Source organism: Lacerta agilis, chromosome 9 (genome assembly GCF_009819535.1).
Source record: "Lacerta agilis isolate rLacAgi1 chromosome 9, rLacAgi1.pri, whole genome shotgun sequence".
Classification (NCBI taxonomy): domain Eukaryota; kingdom Metazoa; phylum Chordata; class Lepidosauria; order Squamata; family Lacertidae; genus Lacerta; species Lacerta agilis.
The window spans coordinates 53,457,421-53,474,995 of record NC_046320.1 but is presented as its reverse complement, the minus strand read 5'-3'; the positions used below and the strand labels follow the sequence as shown (position 1 = coordinate 53,474,995).

Genomic DNA, 17,575 nt, shown 5'->3' with positions numbered 1-17,575 from the left:
TTTATTGCAGGGCTGGCTGTTATTCACCTAGCCGTGATGGCAAATAGCGTGTCTTGTCTCCGGCTGCTCATTGCTGCTGGTGCTGATGTCAACGCCCAAGAACAGAAATCTGGCAGAACTGCCTTGCACCTGGCTGTCGAACAAGGAAATATATCCTTGGCAGGTTGCCTTCTGCTTGAGGTGAGCTCCATGGGGGCCAGAACCACTTTGTTTTCCTGGCCAATTTTCCTTGCTCCCTAGGTCAAAGTTGGCAACGTGCAGCCCACAGGTTATGCATGGCAATAATGTCACAGAAGCATATTTCCTGTCATCCCAAATGTTCACTGATGGCTGCACTCCCACCCCTGCACATTGAGCACTTTAAAAAACAAGATAATCCTGCTGCTTTTTTCAATGAGACGATTGTAATATAAATGCATAATTATTTTATACATTTTTAATTAAACAAAGTCTCTCTGACCTGTCTTTAAGATGAAGGTTTGTAGACACGACCCACTGAAAGTTTTCCTTCCTCTGATCTTGGATACTTGCAGTGAAATCCTACATATAGCTACTCAGAAGTCGCATTGAGTTCATCGGTACTTACTCCCTGGTAACTGAGAATAGGATCACAGCTTTAAATGGATTTGACTGATGCACTCTAAAGCCATTATTAAGAGCCTGTAGCGGGGCTGAGAAGCCGAACCTTTAGAATACAATAAAGTTTTAAAATCTAAAAATTTAGTTTTAGATTCTGCGGTAACTTTTCATTTATTTACTTATTTTGTTGGCAGTTACTGAAATTCACTTTCATTTAGTAACACATGAAGAGCAATGTATATTCTGATGGGCCTGGGTATTTTGCAATTTGATATCAATTTATATTTATACTGGCCTTTTACCAGTTAAAAACAGGAAAACCTGCATAAATGTGTGATCATATTTCACCAATAATTTAGTGTTGTATTGGATCTGGAATGGGTGTGTGCATGTGTCTAATGTATTTTATTTTATTTGTACAAAACATTCATTTTAGCAGCTTACCATCCAAGGTTTTTTGGGGGGACCATTCTGTTAAATATTTTTCCCCACATTATTTATCTGTCCTGCTTAATGTACATTTGTTTAAATAAATGTGAGTAAACACTTAACTCAGTATTTAACTATCAGACTTCATCCAATGCTCTTTTTGCTCGCTTATTCGTTTACAAATGGCTTCATTTCAGCTCTCTTATCTTTCTTACACAAGGCCATATACAAAAGTAAATGTTCATCCCAGGTCATGAGGCCTTGGAGGCTCTTTCTTTCAAGCTGGCCCAAAATTGTGTAGAGGCATCAAAGTACGGCCCCATTGTTTATGTAAGTAGCTAAACCAGCATTTCTTTCTTTTTCTTTTTTTTAAAGGGTGATGCATTTGTCGACAGCACTACGTATGATGGAACGACTCCACTTCACATAGCAGCTGGAAGGGGGTCTACAAAAATGACAGCTCTTCTCAAAGCGGCAGGTAAGAAAATAACATTAAACTCTTCCTGATGCTTTAGTGCTGTGAAATATTTTCCCCCCAGACTCCTTGATTATCGCCTTTTCCTCTTAATTTCCCAGGGGTATTCACAAGTTACATTCAGTGAGTGTGTACAGTCTTTGTACACCAGCAGTAAAGCTATACAGTTGCTGACATGCAGTGTAGAGTTTGTGTGCCTGTGTGCACAATGGTTGAACTATACAAATGACCAAGTCACACTGTTTCACACAAACTTGTGTAGACATGTTCTTGTGCTCAGTGTACTATTAGGTGCTGTGGTCTAAACCACTGAGCCTCTTGGGATTGCTGATCAGAAGGTCCGCAGTTTGACTCCCCTTGACAGGGTGAGCTCCCTTTGCTCTGTCCCATCTCCTGCCTACCTAGCAGTTCAGAAGCACGCCAGTGCAAGTAGATAAAATAGGTACTGCTGGGGCAGGAAGGTAAATGGCATTTCCATGCGCTCTGGTTTCTGTCACAGTGTTGCATTGCGCCAGAAGCGGTTTAGTCATGCTGGCTACGTGACCCAGAAGGCTGTCTGTGGACAAATGCCAGCTTCCTCGACCCGAAAACGAGATGAGCGCTGCAACCCCATAGTCACCTTTGACTGGACTTAACCATCAAGGGGTCCTTCACCTTTCCCTGTTATTATTATTCAAACTTCTATACTGCCTTCATCCAAAGATTACAGGGCAGTTTACAATACTGTATGCACGATGCATACAATAAAAACAGACAAAAGCAATACTCCCCCCCAACACAATTTATAAGATCATAGATGGTTTAATTAGCCAAAGGCCTAATTAATGTTTTTGCCTGGTGCCTAAATATATGTAACAAAGGTGTCAGGTAAGCCTCACTGGGGAGAGCTTTCCACAGGTGGGGAGTCACCACAGAAAAAGCCTGTTCTCGTGTTGCCGACCTCTGGACTTCTCATGTAATGTGTGAAGAACTCCTGTCCCCTATGCTGCTTTTCCATCACCAGTGTTGAAGTAAGATTTAATGACTAGCTTTTGTATGTGGAATGTGGTGGGAGTTGCCTCAGGTAGCAAAATGACCCCAGCCAAGTCAGTAATTTTCCCTTCCCTCCCAGAAGTTGGACTGCAAACCGTTTTGTTCTCTGAGCAACTCCAAGCCATTGCACTGTAGCACAAAGGCGTCTCATCATCGCAAACATAATACAATATTAATAATTGGTGCATTTGAATGGATTTAGAAACTGTCGTGAAGCACTTGAGCTCCCCCTTCTGGAAAAACGCTTGTAGTGGCATTGAATAAGTTGCAGGAAAAGGCCCTAATACATTGTTCTCATCATGTAACACTAAATTCTTAAAGAGTGTGAAGTTTTTAAATGAGAGGGGGAAATGGTGAAGAAGAAAAATTGAGAAGCCTAAACAAAACAAAGACTTCTGTCCAAAAGCATGCATCTTTTTGATAGGCGTGAACCCTGCAAAACAAACAAAAAGGTTCGTTTTTTTACCCAGTCTAGCATTTTAAATCTGTCGTTCTCGGATAAAAGTAAAAGTGGGATTTATATAGGGCAAGCTTTGGTGAGCGACAGATCCTTCCCATTCTGCATATAGAAGCCAAACGGACTGGCAGTGGAGTCTTGCTTCAACATTGGTGATGCTTAGGCAGGAGGTCAGATTAGGGGGCCCAGGACAGGCAGCATGGGGCCAAAGAGAAATGGCAGAGGGGATCAGGAGGAACAACCAGAAGCTGCCACCCCACATGAAGCCCCCCAAGGCGGTCACCTCATAATGTTAGGGCTGGCCCTACACACCAGAATTCCTTTTGGGTCTAATGATGCGAAGGTGTTACGATCTTTCACCATGGTGCTTTGCTTCACCTCGCAGGTGCAGATCCCCACATTGAGAACTTTGAACCATTGTTTGAACAAGATGATGTGAAAGACAAAGATGGTGACGATGAAGGGGTCATACCTGGGACAACACCTTTGGACATGGCAACTAGCTGGGAGGCAAGTGGTTAGGATGAAGGCATCTCAACAGCCAGTACATCTTTTATTTAAGGCCTGTTTGAGAATATGGACCAGACTTCTTTTTTTTCAATCTGTGTACGGGAATGTGGGGAGTGGGAAGAACTAGTCTTTAGTGTTTAAAAACTATGAGAATACCCAGATATATTTTGCAGTTTGGGGCGACAAATCAAAGATGCAGTGGTTGACTTTGTTGCATTTGCAGCTGTGACTTAATTACATTTAAAAAATAATGCTCTTTTCTTTAAAGTATGGCTGAGCAGAAGCAGGGCGGCTTTTTTGTGACAGTACTCACCTGTACAGAGTACTGGCACGTCTTTACTTTAAAAATGGAAGCAGTCACTTCCAATTTCTTTTTTGCATTTATGCTGGAGGAGGTGGGGAAAGTGTGAGGGCCCAAGGCTCACCTAGGCACCTTCCTCCAGCACTAAAATACAGATATGCTACCAGCTGACCACTTGAAGACTATGAATGCCAGACTCTAAAACTTAAATGTACAGGATGCAGCTAGATGCTTTTTCTTTGCATTTGCACTAATTAGCTAACTTGTTCTTCCTAACAGGTGTACGATATCTTGAATGGTAAACCCTCCAAATCAAAGGTAGCTTCCGAAGATCTATTGACACAAGGTAAGGGTGTGTTTAAGCAGGAGGAAAAAAACTGGCTGAGATTTCTTTCTTCTCCAGCTTAGCTTTATTGCTCGGTATTATTTTGCAGGAGGTTTGCTGTAGGGCACTTGTTCTTTGCTAAAAGCACACTTGAGATCTGAATTGTACAGTCTGCACTGGGAGGCAGCACTTTTTTGCCTTCAGCCATCTCAAGGTTTCTTAAACAACACTGTCTATTCTCCCTGGAAACCTCTCTCAGAACAGCCTTGTGATGCCTCCTCTATCTCTCATCCATCAAATCCTTATAAAAACCCTTTCCTGTGCAGCCTTTGTCTTAGGCTGCAATTCTAAACGCACTTACCTGGGAGTAAGCCTTGTTGACCTCTTCAGGACGTGTACAGTATTTCACTCTTCACCTCTTAGATTTTATTTCTCAGATGAAGCAAAGACTACTAGAGCATCCTAACTATGGAAGCCAGTGTAACCTACACTGACTTAAATTGCCCCTAATTCATACTCTGTTTTGGAGGAAGCCTGATACACATACACACATTCCATTACCCAAGAAGCTTGGTTCCCCTCCCCAACTCCTTGTCAAAATTTTAGTCAGTAAGCTCTTCAGTTCAGAGATGTTTCTCTTTTGCTATCACTCTGTGAAGTTCCATATTTGATAGTGGATGTGCAATGTTTAACTGATTATCAGAGTAATCCATTTTAATAGACTCAAAAAAGGGATCTCAATTAATTAGGCAGCAGTGTTTTCAAAAACATTTATTAATAATACAAATACATATTTAAAAAGTAAGTGCATGTCATCGAAAAACAAAGCATTGTTTCTGTTTCAGGACTAATTTTTTCCTACTTGAAAACGTCTATAATCTACAGTTGCTCAACTCATTGCAATTCTATGCATGTTCACTTTAGAAGTAGCTCATGCCAAGTGGGCTTAGGATTGCAACCTAACATTTCTTTTGCCATGTGACAGTCCCTAGTTATATTGATGAAAGCATCTTTTTATAGCGCTTTTCCCTGTTAAAAAAATGATTTCATTTCAGCAGCTAAGAGATTTTGCACATCCAAATTCAGCTCCTTAGCTTTTGTCCCATCCGGTCCCTGGCAAGAGAAAGAGCTCCTTGGCAGCAACCTGGGCAAATTAATTTACTCCCCATATCTAGGCCAGGTAGTGGACAAAGGGCACTAGATCACTGTGAACAGAAGATGAATTTTAACACACCTTGAAACTTTAAAAAAAAAAAAGCATTGTCCTATTGAAATGTTATACTTGTGCTTTCTCTCTCTTAAAAAAGACAGGTTATGATCAGCATATGGTCTCACTCTACCCACAGTGGGATATTATTGCTGTGTTTAGTTCATGGGTAGGCAAACTAAGGCCCAGGGGCCAAATCCGGCCCATTCACCTTCTAAATCCGGACTGCGGATGGTCCGGGAATCAGCATGTTTTTACATGAGTAGAATGTATCCTTTTATTTAAAATGCATCTCTGGGTTATTTGTGGGGCATAGGAATTCGTTCTTTTTTTCCTGCCTTCAAAATATAGTCCAGCCCCCCACCCCAAGGTCTGAGGGGCAGTGGACCAGCCCCCTGCTGAAAAAAGCTTGCTGACCTCTGGGTTTAGTTGAAACAGACCAGCATGCCCGGAAGGAAAAAGGAGGCTCACATTTGCACTGGATGCCCAAGTTCATGCTCAGTTCTGGCTGCGGTAAACTGTTTTTACACACTGCTGTATCTAAAACAAGCATTTGATTTGCTTCCGCTTGAGAAGCAACGGTTAAAGTATAGCTAGTGGCGAGTAAATTCACATTCGGTTTTATTTTTCACCTTCTTCCAGGAAACATGAAAGAGCTGAAGGAGGATGTCAAGTTACAGCTTTACAAGTTACTTGAAGTGCCTGATCTGAACAAAAACTGGTCCATGCTGGCGCAAAAGCTTGGCCTAGGGATACTTAACAATGCCTTCCGGTTGAGCCCCTCTCCGTCAAAAACCCTGCTTGACAATTATGAGGTAACTAATAACGTGCCTAATGGGCCAGGCGAATCGCCCATTTGGCCTTGCATCCTGTCTTTAATGTCTATAAGCACCTGCCTAGTAAGATCCCTCAATAATTCCTTGTCACAACAACCCTGTGCCTATGACGTTTCTATTGATGATAGAACAGGAGACAGCCTATCACATGGTGAGTTAGTCATTCCAGTGAACTTAACAAGAGGCCTGCAAGTTCTGTGCATTTATCAGTGTGCATATTAGGCTTGGACTGGGGGATTTGGGACCTTTAGGCCCTGTTGATCATTTCCAACCATATGAAGTTAAGAATACCCCTTTGCAGGAGGATGTTTGAAGGATCCAACCCCTTTTTAGGTTGCTGCATAATTTAGAAACTCACTGTAAGGTGACAGATTCCCTCTGTGTTAATCTCAGAAAAAGTTTGCGTAGTCGTGCCATGCATGTGGCAAGACGCAGTGTTACTGGCAACATCATTGTAGTTTTGACACATGCTAATGATGCACCTTGACTTTGACACCTGAGATATATCTATTTCAGGACCCACCCTATTATTTTGATGGTAAATTGTTTTAACTGATTTTAATGTCTATTTACATTGTTGTAACCTACATGGGTGGCGCTGTGATCTAACCCACAGAGCCTAGGGCTTGCCGATTTGAATCCCTGCGACGGGGTAAGCTCCCGTTGTTCAGTCCCAACTCCTGCCCACCTAGCAGTTCGAAAGCACGTCAAAGTGCAAGTAGATAAATAGGTACCGCTCCAGCAGGAAGGTAAACGGTGTTTCCATGCGCTGCTCTGGTTCGCCAGAAGCAGCTTAGTCATGCTGGCCACACGACCCAGAAGCTGTACGCCGGCTCCCTTGGCCAATAAAGCGAGATGAGCGCTGCAACCCCAGAGACCTCCGCGACTGGACCTAACGGTCAGGGGTACCTTTACCTTTAACCTACCCCAGGACCATATTATTACCCCCTGCCTTATAGTAAATAATAATAATATAATATACTCACCTTCAGTTCTAAGTGTTGATATTTCTGTTCTTTGAAGGAAAACCAAAGCCCAACTGTCAAGTTACCTGCTGCTAAGTTTTTTTTTGTAGATCTGCACTTGCATAGAAAGCTAATGATCCTCTTTTAATTGGGTGGAAAGCCTGCCTCAGTTTGTTTACCTTTATTTTAATATCTATGTAGGTTTCTGGTGGCACTGTAAGGGAGCTGGTTGATGCCTTGATAGAAATGGATTGTACAGAGGCTGCAGAAATAATTCAGAACTCATTATCCATCTCATCGAGCCAGTGCAGCAAAGAGCCGGCAAAGGATGCAAGACCTCCATTATGTGAATCGCCTTCCCCTCCCATGATAGCACAAACAGGTAAACTGCTCTATGCCAATCAATGCTCCTGCAATAAAACAAACATTTTGCAGCCCCCCCCCCCATGGCAGAGATGGTAATAAGGACAGAACAATGAGGTGTCTAGGTTGTTTGATTTGCATGTGACAAACCTAGATTCAAATCCTTTCGCAGCTGCAGAGCCCACTAGGTGAGGTTAGGAATTCCCTAACTCTTGTAGGGTTCTTCTTATCCTAAAACATTGCTGTGAAGTTCCTGGAAAAAATGGGCAAGACACAAATATCCATTCAACTGAAGCACTAGTTAGCTCCTGAGTTAGAACATCCTCCTTTCTAAGTCTGAGGTGATTGGTCTCAAAGAGTATTCCCATGAATTTTAGTGCAAACTTACCTGATGCACACTTCCAGACTAATGTTGCCGATCAGAACATACATTTATCCCTACTCTAAATTTTGCAATACAGTTGTCGGCTCAAAGAAACTTGCCAAAATGTGTTTTTAAAAACTGTTGGTTTGGAATAAAACACATTTTGAATTGTATACATAGAGATTAAATACATAGGTTATTACAAAATATCCATTCAAATACGTATTTAAATATTAATGGAATGTAGAAGAGAGTTATGAATGAAAACATGCAGAATTGACATGGACCAGGAATTGATTGATCTGTCTCTATTTCAGTCCTCCGCATTTAAAGGTTTTGGAAAGGGGAGTGCCGTGAATTAAGACTGAGGGCACACCTTGTTGAAGTTAAGCAGGTTTGTTGGGTTAGTGATGATGTGGGGAAACTTTTGCATGCCAAGGTATTGCTGAACTATAGCTCCCACCATCCTTGGCCGTGCTTGCTGGGACTGATGGGAGTTGTAGTTTGGCAACATCTGGAGGGCCAAAAGCTCCCCATACCTTTGTTAGTGCCTTGATAGGACAGTCATTACATCCATATATGATGCTCTGAGCAAAAGGTAATAGTAAAATAATAGCTTTGCTTAAAACACCCCACTAGTTTACTAAGAAAAGAGTTAAAAAAACAAACATGCATTTGAAATGCAACCCTTAACACAATTACTAGCAAGAAAGTCCTATTGAAATCAACTTGCTTCTGAACCAACTAGCTGAGGATTTCACTGTTTGTTCTCTCATTATCTGGAAACACATTCATTGGGGTTTTTTTAATTGTTTGGCCTGGCAGTAGTGCATTTAAGGGACGCAACAGAGCAATCAATATTTACGATTCTTCAGTATGAGTTCAGATTTATTGAACTGCTCCCTTATCTAGGCGACGGCTTCTTTGCCAGATCTCAGTAATTCCAAGAAGATATTTTAAAATAGTGCTGGAACCTTATAAAACACAGGTCACCTTCCCAATGTTCTTGCAGCCGGTGCAGCCTTGCCATTTAGTAACATGGTAGGAAGAATGAGCTTAGCACGAGGACAACCCAAGGCTTCAGGACATGTGAAGCTGCCTTATCATATAATACCACTTGGTCATCTAGCCCAGCATTTTCTGGATTATCCATGGAAATCCTTCCTGGTTTTGCCAACAAAGCTCTTTTAATTGGAAGTGCCAAGGATTCAGCCAGAGACCTTGAGTGTGCAAAATATGTTGCCTGGAAACACTCAGATTCGTAAAGCTCCTGCCCTGGACTATCCCTTCTACAGCTGCTAAGTACTTTTTATTTTATTTTAACCATTGTCTGGGGAGCAAAGAGGCCTTTGCATTGCTCTTTTGATTCATTTGCTGAACTGGATATATTGCATTGTATTAGAATTTTCTTAAAAACCCTATGAATTATGCAGCAGGTTCCTTTTCCCCTCTGCCAGGTGATCTCAAATTCCAGGATGCTGAAAGTATTTGTGACAGCGGTGTAGAGATTTCCCTCCGCAAACTCAGCTTCACATATTCGGAGTCTTTCACCAGCAAGTCACCAGTAACACTTAAGAGACTAACCACAGGCTACGGCCAGGACAACTTGCCACAAGGCAAAATTGAAGCCACTTAGAGATGTGGAATGGTTTTGTAAAGTTTCCTGCAGAGGAAGGACGTTGCTAACAATTCAAAGTGCACTGGAAGAAAAAGCTCTTTAAAATGTACATCGACAGGACTGTTCAAGAAATGGGAATCAGGTCCCGGTAAAGTGGGAAGCTCAGGACCAGCAGCATGAGAATGGAGTGGTCTTTCTTCCTAAGATCTTCACCTATAGAAGAAATGGACTACCAGCTTGATGTACGGTATAAGTTACAAGAGAGACATTGGCTGTGGAGCGCGAAACAGGGTCGTAAACAGGGATCAGGACAGATACTTATGTCAAAAGAATATAATGTATATTTCAGTAAGTATATTTAAATTTTCATCTGGTGTCTATAAAAATCATTCAAGCTTCAGACTGTTTTACCAGCTTTCTGCTGTAAATATTCTTGTTTAGATGAAATTACTCAAGGAAAATAATGTGCTTTTTAAATGCTTGGTTTTTTTTATTTTACTTTTATAATAAAAGACAAAATTCACATTTCCTATATTTTTGTGCTGAAACATATATGGAAAGCAGCTAAGTTGCTGGAGGCAAACTGCTCCCATTAGCTTGATGAGAAAGCACTCATAACTTAAATCAGAAGATTAATCAATAGGGTGAGGCATTTTTCCATTATGAGATCACCTGAGTAAGGCCTAAAGTCCTGCTAAAAAATTTCAGTAACTTCTCTCAAGAGTGGCTTACTGCCCAAACTCCTAAAGAAGGTCAGAACACAGAAGGTCACTGTATGTGTCCATAGAAATCCCCCTTAAACTCTCTTGAATTATATGAAGAAACTATTTGCACCTTTTTCCACTTGTGTGTCAGATAGCTGTGAGCTGGACACTTAGGCACACTGTTTTTGACTGGCAAGGGTGCTGAAAAAACATACTGGAAGTGGGAAAGACAGTTGAACCAAGATCAACAGGTCCTTGTGGCACTTTTAACATTGGCATTATAACATAAGCATTCATGGACTAGGGACCACTTCATCGGAAGAATAGAGTGTGATCCTCAGTCAACCATTATATGGGTTTGAAGGGGGATGCACAGTCATACCTTAGTTGACGAACGCCTTGCGACTCAAACGTTTTGGCTCCCAAACACTCGGAAGTGAGCGTTCTGGTTTGCAAACGTTCTTTGGAACCCGGACATCCAATGCGGCTTCCGATTGAGTGTAGGAAGCTCCTGCAGCCAATCAGAAGCTGCACCTTGGTTTTCAAACATCGAACAGATTCCGTTCGTCAACCAAGGTACGACTGTAAAAGTTGGTTGGCAATGGTACAGCCTGTGACAAAATTCAGAGCTTAAAATTATGTTTAGAAATGACCACCCTTCACAGCCACAGATGATAAAGAGAACCAACTGTTAGGTCTTTTTAAGATGGCACAATACAAACAACCACCAGCCCCCTGGTGTGGACCAGTGAAAGAAGGAACCCTTAGCTGAGAAGTGCCACAGTTTAAGCCAAACAAAAAACTAACAGCCAACAATTTTAAAGACCTCCTTCCAATGAGTAGCTGCTGACTGAGAATATGCAGTGGTAAAGGAAAAAAACACTTTGCTTATGCCTGCAGCCACTCCTGTTATCTTTTTTCCTGCCATCTTCAGCAGCACACCGATCAGGCCTACTTTGCAAGTGGTTCCTGGACTTTTGCACCTAGCACCTTTAAGTGAGATCTGTGTGCAGCCTCTCCACCTTGCAACTTTAAGCATGCCTTGGGGGCACTGCTCTAACTATCTGGGGAGTGAGACCCTTAGGGAAGTCCCATGTTGACGAGCCCCAATAACTAAGACTTCCACTACCACCCACCTTCCCTATAATCTGAGACATGCATCAGTGTGGCTCCTTAGTCTAATACTGGAGCAGCACATCCTTCCATCTTAAATAAAAAGCCCTGGTGCCAGAATACAGAGGAAAGCAAATGAGGGCACTAAAGCATCATTCTATGCACTTCATTTCACTGTTTTCATTAAGCTCTCTTAGCATACGAGGTCACCTTGTTCTGTCGCCGTGCTGATTTGCTCTGGGGTCCAGTCCGCTGAACAAAAGGGTCCCAAGTGTTGAAGATGCTGGCACAAGAACGATGTTTAATGGTCCTACTTTGTGCCTCTCTTGCTGCGGCGTTTCATTCCCGTTTCCATTCAGCTTCCTCTCCCTCCTTCAGGCCTTTCCTCAGGAAATGTCTGTCAGTGATGTTAAGCTGAGCGACTTCTCCAGCTCTTTGGCGCTAGTGGTTTCCCAAGGGTAGAACAGTATGACTCTTCGTTTCTCAGTGAGAAGGAAACCATTGTCACTGAATCTTCCTGGGATGTTTCCAGCATCCAACCAAACAAAAGGAGCGATGGCTGTGGCTTCCAGGATAATCTGAAACTGATCTCCTTCTTGGGAAACAGAAGCCTGAAGGGGAGGGGGCCAAGGATTATTATTTGTGAAGTTTGCCTAGTAGAAATTCCCTATTATAAACAATGTGCTTTAATAATTTATTCCTCCTCACAACAAGCTTGTCTGCAGAAAAGGAAATAATGGCATATGGAGCCCCCCGTTACTTGAAACCTGATTTATAAACATTATTTTTATACCAGTTTAATACTACGGCAAGGATTGCTAGTGTAACTCCAGATGTACAACTCCCCTCAGTCCCAGCCAGTATGAACAGTGGTCAGGGTTAATGGGAGTTGTAGTCCCCAAACACCTGGAGGGCACCACATTGGTTACCACTGCACTATGGTTTCCTCTTCGGCAATTCCAGGAGATGGAGAAAATCACTCTTCCCCAGAACTGCGCCAGTTAAGTCTGTAGTATAGATCTGGGGTTTGCCAAGATGACACTTCCTACAGAACCCACAAATGGTCTCAGGAAATACTGCCTCATAAATCCATAATACAGAAGGACTGACTGCTCTTCTTGTTCACAGTTCCTATTTGTGCTGGCTCAGCCTGATTTTGCAGACATGCAGGAATGCCATTTTATTTAGACATGAGGCACTTTCTGTACCCCACGTAACTGCTCCATTTTAAGGCAAAAACACCAAGAAACGGCAATAAAAGTTCAATTCCATGACATCTATAAATGATGGGAATTAGACCGTTTTGCATATGGCATCCAAGGCGCTGCGCTTACCTTTTGTAAGGATCGGCACATATGGTTCCATAAGGGTGAAAGCACAGGTCCTTTGGTACTATGCAAAGAGTTCAGTATCCTGGCTTCATACACAGCTTCTGAGTATTACTCAGGGCCAAGACAGCTCACCACAGTTATTCTATACCCTCTGTGGTTCTATGAACTGTTACTTGTGTGCCAAGGAACAAACGTTACTACTAGAACAAAAGAGAGGAATTTTGTTGCTTACAAGAAGTTGTGGATTCTTTAATCCCACTGCATCCTTCAATGAGGACAGGAAGTGGTAATTGCTTGGGCTGGAGAGCTCCTCTTCACCCTCAAGGGAAAGGGTGACAACACAGCTTTGCCTGGTACAATTTCCACATCGTTTCAGAAGGTCACTGATGGGCTCCTTGTAGATGGGGACAGCTGCTCCTCCCTTGATGAGCACACCCTCTTTAGCCAAGGTACACACTGGCTCTGTCAAACCCCAATCATGCAGACTGACCTGCAGGGCAGGTTAAGAGTTCAAGACAGTAAAGACAGATTATGAATGCTTCCTTGCCATTAATAAAACTCAAATAACTCAACCTAGATTGAGCACACAGGAGGATGCCTTTATTCAGGCAATAATCCTACAACAGTAGCTTGCAAGATTCAAATATTTACACCTCACTTAAAAACTCAAAACGCAGCGTTATTTCTTAGCTGGGAGTGTTTCTTTAGAACAAGTCTCTTTAAGATTTTGCTTTGGGTTGAATGGGCCCAAATTCTTTCCAGACCCAGCTTCAGAGAATGGGCAAAGTGGAACTTACTCTGAGTGTCAGCTCATAATCTGTGTGAAGATCTGAGATTCCATATATGTAGAGAGCACCTTTATCTTCATACGCCACAGGCAATAAAGGAGCGAAGAAACGCTGCGCAAAATAATGGAGCATCTTCCACTTGCCACCATATTCTGAGAAGGTTCCAAAGGAGAAAATATATTAACCATACCCTGAAATGACCTGCAGCTTACTTTACTATGCAACCATTCAGATTAAGAGGCCTTTTTATTTTCTAGAGTCAGAGGAAGGCTAGTTCATAAATGACTTGAGGGGAATGAGTGGGTACCACTTACATATATTTACTTATTGCTTCACCTCTGGAGCTAACTCTTTCCCCTTATTAATATTTGTGCTTGTATCAAAGCAGCCCATACACTCATTCCTGTTCACGTGTTAAAAACCTTATACTGTCTCTATTGCTGCTGTTCAAAATGGAAGCCATATCAGGCAGGCGTTTACAGGAACGAGCGTTACCAGTTCCCCCAGAACTGCTAAACCCCTCTCACCATTAGGCAATCCATTCCCTGCATGCAGTGGGGTGTTGCAGGGCGACCACAGTGAATGTGATGGCGCATGCTATATAGGGCATACACAGATATGTATATGCACTCAACAAATGTGACAACTTATCTGAAAAGCAGGTGATGGGGCCACTGGAATTCAAGAAATTAATGTGCTGTATTTCAAGAAACTGCACTGCAGAGAAAGAGGTGGCTGAAACCACCAGATGCAGAGGAAATAGCAGACCGTCTGTTGTGCTTACATCCAGCTTCATTAATTGCTGCCGGCTAAACTTTGTAACTAGAAATGCGGCCTTGATTTTCCTTCTCCCTCCCAGTTCCTTTTCCTTTTGTGTTGTGACCTTTAAGATTTATCAGCCTGAAGGCAGGGACTGTCTTGTTATTTTTGTAAACTGCTCTGGCAGCCTTTTTCTGCTGAAGGGTATAGAGTAGAAATGCTTTAACGAATCAACAAATAATAAGGGTGACATGGGATAGAGACACAGAATAAAGGGGGGGCAGTGGTAGGTTCCTGGTTTTTAAGTATTCCCCGAAGTTCTTCTCACCAACAGTCAGAGTAGGCAGCCCACTCCTCTCTGGGACCAGTGCTAAATTAATCAACTGCAAACCCCAAAGGCATCATTTCCTTTGTCTGTACCATAATCAGGCATCCGAAAGCTATTATTCTCTCTGATAGCTGCTGGTTTCAGCTCACTTGATGATGTAAGTGCTAGATGTGATGAGACTAAAACTGAGTCATCCCTTCCAAGTAAAATCAGAACAAAATCGAAAATTCTTTCTAGTAGCACCTTAGAGACCAAGTGTGCATGCACACGAAAGCTCATACCAGGAACAAACTCAGTTGGTCTCTAAGGTGCTACTAGAAAGAATTTTCGATTTTGTTTTGACTATGGCAGACCAACACGGCTACCCACAAGTAAAATCAGGTATGTCAAGGTGACATTAAGCAAGACCTGAGGCTCAGCAAACACTGTTTGTCATTTGCTTTCCTCCCCTAAAGACGAAACTCCACACTGTGGCTACAACTGTCCCATGTGGATGACTAAGGCCCTATCTGCACTATACATTTAAAACAGCATTGTGCCACTTTAAATCATCATGAACCTAAATCTTTCTTTTCCTCCCATTGTAGTTTGAACCCTATACAGTGAAAATTGCTCCTGCCCCCTTTATACCCATATATCTGACCACTGATGCATATTTCAGCTTCCTAAGCCAAGGCATGGTTGTGGGAACGGACCACCGTTATCACCCGAATCCACTATGATGGAATCGGGGGAGCTGAGAGCTCAGAAACATGCGTCTTGCTATTCATACTACAAAACCCCAACAGTCTGTTAAGAATCTCTGAGAGAGTCAAGTGCTAATTTAAATAGATGTCTCTTTAATTTTTCAACAACGACAAACATGCCCAGGGAGGAAGAGATTGTTCAGACCAAATCATGACATCCTGTATAGCACCAAAGGCTAATCCCACAACCTAATTAAAGGCTCTGCTTTTAATATCTCCTAACTTCTTTCCTCTGCAAATAAAAGTTATCTACCAGAACGACATGCAGATTATACTAGCTCTTCCTGGGACACACCCCAGGTAAAACTGGGGGTGGGAACACATGCACACACACCCTCGGGAACTGCTGACATTGTAGGAACCAGACTTTAATGTCAAGCCTTATCCTAAAGGTAGCCAGTGTGATGCTCCTCCAATGTTTTGCACTCCAACTCCTCTCAGCCAGCGACGAGGGGAGTTGTGGTCCACAACATCTGGAGGGTACCACGTTGGTTACCACTGCATGCCTGAAATGGCTAAAAAGCTTGGTGCTTTAAGGCATTTGACAAAATGCTGCAATTTAATTTGTGGTACCCTGGGCAATACCCAACAAAGTAGTTCTTGCCAGCATAAGAACATCCGGCTGTGCAACAGAACTTCCCCTCCCTCTCCTCTTCCTGTGTCCCTCCTAAATCTGTTCTGGGTTTCCCCCTCCAACCCTCCAGGACAGACCTGGAGACGGTGCAGCCCAAGGAGAGGGTGGGGAAGTTCAATCGCAGAAATGGAAATCCTTGCACGATCAGAACTATTTTGTCCAAATTCCAACTCGGATATGAAGCTCACTAGGTGACCTTGGGCCAGGGACTTTCTCCCAGCCTATACAACCTCGCAGGGATGGTGTGAATATGCAATTGAGGGAGAGAATCACATTCACCACCTTAAGCTCCTCACAGCAAAGGTGAAATATAAATAAAAGAGGTATGCAGAGACAGTAAGAAAGCATGCGCATTAAAGCAGCCCAATTCCTAATTTTGCTTTGGCTGAAGAAGACTTACCCAGAGAAGCCCAGGAAGGAGCCTGCCAGATATCATTGAGTTGCCAATATAGTGCCCCCATGGTGCGCCCCTCCCCATTGATTATCTCGCTTTGGCTACGACGATAGAACTCCGTTTGGGACTTTATGCACTGGGCCTGCATAATCTAATTCAGCGAAAGCCAAAACAAAAAGAAAAATTATCATTACCAAGTGCTCGTGTAATGATAGAACTGTGAAAGATACTGACAATAAGGCAGATCCCCAAGATCACATGTGATCCCCAGATCACATGGTAAAACCCTTTCTGGACTGTACCACTTTGATTTGTAAGCGGTATTTAATTGTTGAGTTTATATACCGCCCTATACCGGCAGCTAGGTTGTATATTTCAAACAATGCTCTAAAAAATTCCTAAAATATACATTCAAACCTCACAAGAGTCCCCCCCCCCCCGTTGTGTTTTATCATTTTCTAAACTATATGCAGAATTAATAAAGAGCATTTTTAAAAAAAAACCTCAAAAGAGTGTTGTGGCACCTTAAGGGCTTAACAAATGCTCTCCTGGCATAAACTTTCACGCATTAGAGCCTGCTTCATGAGATGCATGGAATGTGACCCTCAGTCTACCAGCCATGTTTTTCCAATGGTGTATAACGTTGTTTTCTGCTGCTCCAGAGAAGCGGACACGGGGCAATGGATTCAAACTACAAGAAAGAAGATTCCACCTAAACATTAGGAAGCACTTCCTGACAGTGAGAGCTGTTCGACAGTGGAATTTGCTGCCAAGGAGTGTGGTGGAGTCTCCTTCTTTGGAGGTCTTTAAGCGGAAGCTTGACAGAAATCTGTCAGGAATGCTTTGATGGTGTTTCCTGCTTGGCAGGGGGTTGGACTGGATGGCCCTTCCATCTCTATGATTCTATGATTCTATAAGCACATAAAAGGGAGCAGGGAATGTAAATGTTGCAGCCGAAAGGCAGAGGCATGCAAAATTACAGCCTGTGACAAATCAACAATAGCTCAAACATATGCAAAAATTACCTTTCACAGCAAAATGTATGAATACATTTAGTCTCTAATTCTATTATCACCTTACACAGCAATGCTATAGTGACTGTGTAATCACCAGCCAATGTTGCCGTGAAACGTCATTTTTGCATCCACTTAAACTCTAATCAAATTGTCACAGACTATCCTTTTGCATCCCATTTAACTGTTGCATTTCCCCCCTTCCCTTTATATCTGACAACTGAGACTCATACCCCTTGCATCTGACGTAGTGGGCTCTAGCCCAGAGAAGTTTATGCCATAACAGAAGCAATGCTTGTATTTT

At 42.6% G+C, this 17,575-nt stretch overlaps 2 protein-coding genes across 5 annotated transcripts in view; one reads left to right on the top strand and one right to left on the bottom strand.

Moving 5' to 3' along the window:
- Window positions 1–9,986, top strand: part of NFKB1 (nuclear factor kappa B subunit 1) — a 68,418-nt gene extending 58,432 nt beyond the window's left edge. For both annotated transcript variants that reach the window (XM_033160384.1, XM_033160382.1), the window contains exons 18-24: window positions 11–180; window positions 1,384–1,486; window positions 3,358–3,482; window positions 4,063–4,129; window positions 5,958–6,130; window positions 7,318–7,498; window positions 9,301–9,986. In XM_033160384.1, the coding sequence (XP_033016275.1) occupies window positions 11–180; window positions 1,384–1,486; window positions 3,358–3,482; window positions 4,063–4,129; window positions 5,958–6,130; window positions 7,318–7,498; window positions 9,301–9,479 (998 nt within the window). In that variant the 3' untranslated portion in view covers window positions 9,480–9,986. The remainder of the gene's footprint in view (window positions 1–10; window positions 181–1,383; window positions 1,487–3,357; window positions 3,483–4,062; window positions 4,130–5,957; window positions 6,131–7,317; window positions 7,499–9,300) is intronic.
- A 1,319-nt stretch (window positions 9,987–11,305) lies between these two features.
- MANBA (mannosidase beta) overlaps window positions 11,306–17,575 on the bottom strand; it is a 53,290-nt gene continuing 47,020 nt past the window's right edge. For all 3 annotated transcript variants that reach the window (XM_033160379.1, XM_033160381.1, XM_033160380.1), the window contains 4 exons: window positions 16,265–16,409; window positions 13,407–13,549; window positions 12,842–13,099; window positions 11,306–11,889 (listed from right to left, as the gene is read on the bottom strand). In XM_033160379.1, coding sequence (XP_033016270.1) covers window positions 11,665–11,889; window positions 12,842–13,099; window positions 13,407–13,549; window positions 16,265–16,409 — 771 coding nt within the window. In that variant the 3' untranslated portion in view covers window positions 11,306–11,664. The remainder of the gene's footprint in view (window positions 11,890–12,841; window positions 13,100–13,406; window positions 13,550–16,264; window positions 16,410–17,575) is intronic.